Below are 7407 nucleotides of genomic sequence, written 5' to 3'. Positions count from 1 at the left end.
ATGAAAGACACATTTTTTGTTCCTCCATTATCATCCTACAGGCTATAACAGATGTTAAATTTAAGTCATGTTTAGAAGAATAACCGACAGACAACCAAAACAAATAGGTCAATTCCTTGAATATGAATCAAAAGCGGAACACAGAAATATGATGTTCACACGGTCTGGACAAGACAACTCAAGCACAACTGCAGAGTAACACTTAACATGACCAAACATGGAAGTACAAACGCGCATTTATACTACATCCACATTCGAAAACAAGAAGCTGAGCCAGTGTTGAAAATAAGTTTCATCAGAAGGATCAAAATGACCAAACCTGTGTGATCTGCAGCCATAGAGCAACTTTTCCAACTGTGGAGGCGTTAGCCTTTGGTTTATTACAACATTATGAAGCATTTCACTTAAAAGACTTCAGGTGGTTAGACTAGACTAACCCCCTGTTCATTTTTAAATAAATGACCCAGCGCGTAACACGCTTGTTAGCCATGTTTTGCTTGTTAGTTTTATTTCGTGTGTTAAGTTTGTCTTTAGTTCTATGTAGCCTGGACTATAGTTTATTGGGTGATATTTGACCCCTGGCCCTTCCTCCTCGCGGCCCTTAAATGCAAACAGTCCCAGTGTTGAGTATCACACGCCTCACTTTATTCATTATGAGCTGTTCCACTCTTGCAGCGGCTCTTGTTTTTCGTGTGAGTCTCGTTTGAGCCTCATTTGCGTCGGGCCTTTCCCCTCGGAGAAAGACATGCGTCCCGGATTTGCCTTCTCCGTGTGGAGCTTTCTCTCTCTTCGCTTCAGTGCTGCAGTTTCCCTTCCCTCGGGGCGCTTGGACTCGTGGTTCTTGGGATGTGCCTCTGGCTGCAGCGGCCTGTCCCCGGACAGTCCCGTGTACAGTGTGAGGGACAGCGCTGACCTTGACCCGGTGCACTGCTCCGCTCGCTGCCACAGGAGAGGGTGAGTGGTGAGGGCATAAACTCTACTAGGCTGCTTTTCGTTGTTGTGGGGGTCTTATAAAAGTGTTAGTAAATGAAGTTTAATCCAATTAAAAACGCCATTTTCGCCTCTTCGTGTTCAAAACCTGCGCACGCGCCTTGAGGCACAGGGCTGGCGCTCGTGCTGGAGTTCAGCTGCTTCAAGTGATTTTTCTACTGGCCATCGTTATGTTTGTTTAAACTGTTTGGATTCGTCTAAAATAAGTCACGATATAGTAAAAAAAAAAAAAAAAAAAATTAGGTATACTACTAGTTGATTATGATTTCCTCTTCACCACCAAATGAAAGAATCCATTTGATTGATCTGTTGTGTTGTCTCACAGGTGCAGTGTGGCTGCAGTGATTTAATCGATCTCGTTGTGTTGTTTCACAGGTGCAGTGTGGCTGCAGTGAGCTCAGGAGGCTGTTACTGTGGAAACCAGGAGCTGCTCACCTGTCCATTTTCTGATTGTCCCAACAACTTCTCCAAACATGTCCCAAGACAACGGTGAGGCACATTCACATAAGTTTAAATTAAAAAGACAATACAACACAACTGTGGTGCTCATATATATAAAAAAATACCGTATTGAGAGAATACAATAAAGTTCATCCAATTCATGAGTCTGAGACAAACGATTCTTCCGTCTTGATTTGAAGGACATATATATTTTGACATGAACTGAGTCATTGCTCTAGGCCAGGGGCGTCAAATTCATTTTCACCGAGGGCCACATCAGCAAAATGGCCGCTATGAAGGGCCAGATGTGACTGTGCGGCAGTGTAAATATCAGTAAATGTAACCGAATGTCGACGTAGACTGTACCGACCCCGCCTCATAACACAAAAAACAGACAGGTTTTTCTCCTCAAAGCACAAACTTGTATTCACCTTCACCTTTCTTCCTTCCAACTTCCTTCCACGCTGACAATTTTCCTCTTCATGAACATTTTGTGATGATAATTTGCAAATATTTCTCACTTCATTGCTCTCACTTGCTGGGAAAATCTCATTAGTTTATTGTCAGTGCACACATTAAAACAGTATAGGCTTATTTTAAAATGACAGTCATGCCTTTTAATTTAACTTCTCGCGGGCCACATAAAATTACGTGGCGGGCCGCATTTGGCCCCCGGGCCTTGAGTTTGACACATGTGCTCTAGACATTAATTACATTAATTGCATAACTTGAAACCCATTTGTATTTTTTTTTTTTTTTGTTTGTATGTTTTCTAGCAAAGTGATTAATGTAGTTTAAGATAAAACAAAGGGATTAAAATTGACTTGGCTAAAAACTATATCATTCTAATATTTGATGTTGATTTGTATATCTATAGTTTTTCTCTGTTTGGGTCATTTTGGACAGTGTGTTTGGTTATACATTCTATAAACAAAGTGATTTTGAATTTGGATTCTTAATATAATTTCTTATATTTTATTTTCAGTGCTGTATCGATGCCTGTTGGAGCAGGCAAAGGAAATGTGGCTTTGTACCAAACCCGTGGACCCTTTTTAAACAGGATCCATGTCTCTGTGTCTCCAGACCTGGTCTTCGCTGGCACCACCTTCACTGTTCATGTGTCTGGAAACCTGGCTGCACCTTTGGACCAGTCTACAGGTCAGGTTGATTTCAACATTAATTCTCTTCCCTTCCCTTCATTCTCTATTTACATTTTTTTCAACTGGATGTGACCCAAACTTGTTATATACAATATTGATTTATCAATTGCAGTATTTGTCATATCGAGCTGTGCATCGGAATACAAATGTTTGTTTTTTTTGTTGTTTTTTTTTAAATAAATACATCTTTTGAATTTGAATCAAAATGTAATGCATAGATTTTTTTTTAATTGTTTAATTTTTATACATTTAACAATTTATTTCAGGGATATTTGGGCTTGGACGGCAGGACTTCTCTGATGTCACTGTGGAATTCCTGGGAATGACCCCCAAAGGTCAAAGTTCACTCCATGTCAACATTCTGGATCAAGGCTCCTTTAATGTTTCATCCAATTGGAGTTTAGAAGCTCCAGGAACATATGAAATAAGTAAGTCACACATATCAAATTATAATGAATTAGGTCTAATCAATTTTATTACATAAACACTGTAAAACTAAATATACCATTTTCTTATTGTTATTTTAGGAGTCATCGCAATTAATATTCTCTCCATGATCACTGCTACCCATAATGTTTCAGTTTTGGCACAAACAGCACATGAATTGGCGAATGCTTGGCTGTTTGGAGCTCCTCGTTCTAATGGCTCCGTCAAAGTAAAACCAAGAGTGGACACAGATTCTGGAGCAGAGTGTGACTGCTGCCTCACACAAGGAGAGGAGACGTGTTTCCCCAAGTCAGTATGCATCAGCACGCAGGTAACAGCAACAACACTCTTCTACTTTTGTAAAGAAAAAACATGTTAAAAATATGCCAAAAACTTATGAGTTCTTTAATAAAAACAGTTGTATTGGTGATTTTCAGATTATAAAACATGATGTAATCTATTAATTACATTGTACGTTGCCATGAAATATCTAAAACGTAAAAATGTTGAACCTGATCATTTCTGTTATTTACTAGACCAACAAACTCACTGTATTACAATGGAAATCTGTATTTTAACAACATACATTTTAGCCGCCCCCATCTGTATTAAATAGTATTGCCCTATATCATCTGAAACCCAGCAATTATAATGTACATTTTTGTCTATTTCTTTAAATCTTTTATATATTGTGGTGTTCTGGTGTAAGGAAACATGCAGAATTTCGTTTATTTTCTGAACATAAGGGCTACTGTAGCTGTAACTCATGCCAAAACTCGAGCAAAATAACAGTCTCAAATCAATAGAACCAAAACAGACCAGAAACTGACCAAAAGAACCTTTACACCAACTGCAGTTTCAGTTGTGACTTTAAGCTGATTGAATTCTTTCAGTGACGTCAACAATACCAATGACACGCATTTAAAACCACAGCAGCTGCTAGCTCTAGCTACCAGGTTTACGTGTCAATTTTACCACTGATAACAAAATCTACTACTTCAACACCCTTTGTAAAGTTAACAGACCCAATTCAGTTCTTCCACACCTCCAACCTCTGTAACATTCATATCACATTTAAGTTTCAGTGCACTTTTTCCTCATTTCTCACCTTCTCAAATTATATTGTTAGGCTTTGACTGTATTTGCACTCGGGCCTTCTGAAAATTTTAAGTTGGCGTCCACATGTGACAAGTTTCATCTTTAATTCCTGTGTTTTTGGATTCATTTTGTTAATATAAAATTGTTGAGAATGTGATTATAACGAATCAGACAACACAAAAATGGCTGTTAAACATATCTCTTACCAAACTTGCAAACTTGGGGCATCAGTTAAAAAGCCTTTAATCAATGTATTCTTGTTTACGCACATCTTTTTGCACTAGACATACATGAAGATCTGATCCTAACTATCCCATCAAATACAGTAAAATGATAATTGTTCTGCAGTTTTGCATTGTCAAGTTTTCATATAGCAGCTCTGTATAAAGGGGGACATTTTTTGTGTGATTTAACCAAACAGAAACAGTTGTGGTTGAACTCAAATCTGAAAATCTTGTGTCTACTCCAAACAAGACTGTGGGCGTACAGGCAAAGAAGAAGAGGGACTTCCCCCAAAATAGCAACGGTAAGAAAACTCTGGCATACCAAAACAATTTAGGCAGGTTGGGTAAAGCAAAATCAGGTTTTAGTAACATACGTAACTTTATCTACAATTTTGCTAATCACAGTTTTAGCTTTAGCCACTCGAGATACTTTTTTTTTTTTTTTTTAATAGTAACGTTTTTTGATAATGAGACTTTACATTCACAATATTGGCCCAAGTTTAGTCATTTTGTGTATTCTTACATAATGTTTATTTGAGCTACATTCATTATTCATTATTTTAAAATGTGCGTATTTTCCAGTAGTTGAGGTTTACGCTGCAAAACAAGCCTATCCGACCAACACTGACGTCCATCTGTCAGCGCTGACTGACGCACAGGGCGCTATGGAGTTTCTATGGCGATTTGGAGACTCGACTTCAGCACGGAACATTTTAAAAGCTATTACCAAGAGATACCGCAAGCCAGGAAGGTATGAGGGAAACACTTGAATTAAAAAAATAGATAAAACTAGATAAATGTATAAATAATTTGATGTAATTTTTAGGTATAATGTCACAGTTGTCATGGTAACCCCTCGGATGTCCATCACCTCGGAGCCCTTTCCCGTTATAATCCAAAGGGCGGTAAAACTTAATAGACTTATCCACCAGGCGTCTGTGCTGCAGAATCAGACTGTGGTGTTTAGCTGCAGAGTGAATACTGGTACAGATCTGTACTTTTTGTGGACGTTTGGAGACGGCTCATCGAAACATGGACACAGCACGGAGCAGCATGTCTTTCAAAGGTAAGTTAAATCTACTCAACGACAAGGGGCTAGTAAATAAATGTGTGAAGCACTTTGGACAGCTGGAGTTGTATTTAAATATGTCGTTCAAGTAAAATTGAATTGAAAATGAATAGTCTGGAAATGAGAAAAATATTTGTAAATTTGATGCGTAGGCAATTTCTATATAGGCTACAGTTGCTATGAAAACATTTCGCTGCAAAACCTTTCCCAAATTCTTCATTGAAAGGAACAGGATTTCCACTTAACTGGAAGTGCCGCCACAAAGAAAGTGGGTGGGGTGAAATCAGGTCAATATGTTTATAAAAAACAACTTCAAGAGGATAAATGTGAAGGAGAGGCAACTATAACATTATTAAAAACTCTGAAAAGTTCATTTTGCAGAATAGGTGTGATTTAACATATTTTTAGAGCTTGCACTTCCAGTTATTCATAATCTAACGGCCTTATTCTTTCAGTTTGGGAGAGTTCATGGTAGAAGTGACCGTTTTTAACCTGGTCAGCAGCGCCTCTCTGAGAAGTCTCATCTTTGTAGTGGATAAACCCTGCCAGCCTCCACCAGTGAAAAACATGGGGCCTCTCACTGTAAAGGTCAGTGTCATCAAATCTATTTATTTAACACCTCGAAATAGGGTTTGACACAAAGTAAAATGGAAATGTAAGGCTAGATTGAAAGCCACCTCTTCCCCCTGGCATTTAATAGTAGCTAGACAGGATATGTTGGTGTTTTATTGTTCTTTTTCTATGTATTATATTATCTCTATATTTGTTTTTTATAGACCTTTTATGTGAAGCACTTTGGACAGCTGAAGTTGTATTTAAATCTGCTATATAAATAAAATTGAATATTTGGATTTTTTTTTTTTTTTACTATTTGGAATTTAATGAAAAAATATTAGTAAATTTGATGCATGGGCCATTTCTCTATAGACAACATTTGCTACCAAAACATTGCCCCAATAATAAAGGAAAAAGTGAATAAGTGAAGTGAATAGAAAATGTGAATACAAAAATAACATAACATTTGAGTTATTTTTATTTTTGTCGATGTCAGAACTGGTTTTGTAAATTTTAAATACATTCTTTCTCAAAATTCTTCCAGGTTCCCAGATATGAACCCGTCCGTCTTGGAGTGACGTACGAGGCTGAGTTTAACTGTGACGTTTTTGTTTCTGGAGGAGTTCATTACACTTGGAAGCTGTACAACTCCATGGGACAAGCCATTTCTTTACCTCATATAGAGACACATAGACAGACCCTGGTCCTCCCAAGTCATTTTCTACATTATGACACATACACTGCAATAGCTAAGGTCAGTGTTACTTAAATCTGCATAAATCACTGCTGTATGTATCACTGAAATAATAATAATAATAATAATCATGTTTTTTATAGGTTCAAGTTGTTGGCAGTGTGGTGTACAGCAACTATAGTGTAAAAGTGCAGGTGACATCGTCTGCCCCTGTCGCGTTCATTCAAGGCGGTACCAATGTTTTTATTAATAATAAAAACACGACTGTGGTCACACTGGACGGGACAAAATCACATGATCCGGATTTTCCCCACAACGTAACGAGGTACAGACGCACAAATAACTGGCTGCTCATTATTAGTAATATATGAGCAACATGCAAAAAACACATAACAAAAGGAGAAATGAATTAGGACATTATTATTATTATTATTATTATTATTATGCTTTTTTACATTTTTGTAACAACATTTAGTATAATGCCTCTGAAACTTGTCTGTATAATTGTTTATATGGAAGCTACAGTTTAAAAGTCAACTGTACAAATTATATGGTGTGAGACTTACTAAATACACTGCGTGGTAAATAGATTGAAAGAGTCCATCCATCCATCCATCCATTTTTTTCCGCTTATCCGGGGCCGGGTCGTGGGGGCAGCAGTCTAAGCAGGGACTCCCAGACTTCCCTCACCCCGGACACATCCTCCAGCTCCTCCAGTGGGACCCCAAGGCATTGAAAGAGTCACAACCT

General features: G+C 37.9%; 1 protein-coding gene across 1 annotated transcript in view; it reads left to right on the top strand.

Moving 5' to 3' along the window:
• Window positions 1–745: 745 nt before the first annotated feature.
• Window positions 746–7407, top strand: part of LOC117388736 (polycystic kidney disease 1 like 1) — a 32467-nt gene continuing 25805 nt past the window's right edge. The window contains exons 1-11 of the mRNA XM_055230290.1: window positions 746–954; window positions 1366–1479; window positions 2417–2589; window positions 2858–3019; window positions 3119–3348; window positions 4590–4641; window positions 4922–5090; window positions 5166–5405; window positions 5864–5996; window positions 6508–6717; window positions 6801–6982. Of these exons, the coding sequence (XP_055086265.1) occupies window positions 746–954; window positions 1366–1479; window positions 2417–2589; window positions 2858–3019; window positions 3119–3348; window positions 4590–4641; window positions 4922–5090; window positions 5166–5405; window positions 5864–5996; window positions 6508–6717; window positions 6801–6982 (1874 nt within the window). The remainder of the gene's footprint in view (window positions 955–1365; window positions 1480–2416; window positions 2590–2857; window positions 3020–3118; window positions 3349–4589; window positions 4642–4921; window positions 5091–5165; window positions 5406–5863; window positions 5997–6507; window positions 6718–6800; window positions 6983–7407) is intronic.

This window comes from Periophthalmus magnuspinnatus, chromosome 20 (genome assembly GCF_009829125.3).
Source record: "Periophthalmus magnuspinnatus isolate fPerMag1 chromosome 20, fPerMag1.2.pri, whole genome shotgun sequence".
Classification (NCBI taxonomy): domain Eukaryota; kingdom Metazoa; phylum Chordata; class Actinopteri; order Gobiiformes; family Gobiidae; genus Periophthalmus; species Periophthalmus magnuspinnatus.
The sequence above is the reverse complement of the archived record's forward strand: the minus strand, read 5'-3'. Positions and strand labels throughout refer to the sequence as shown.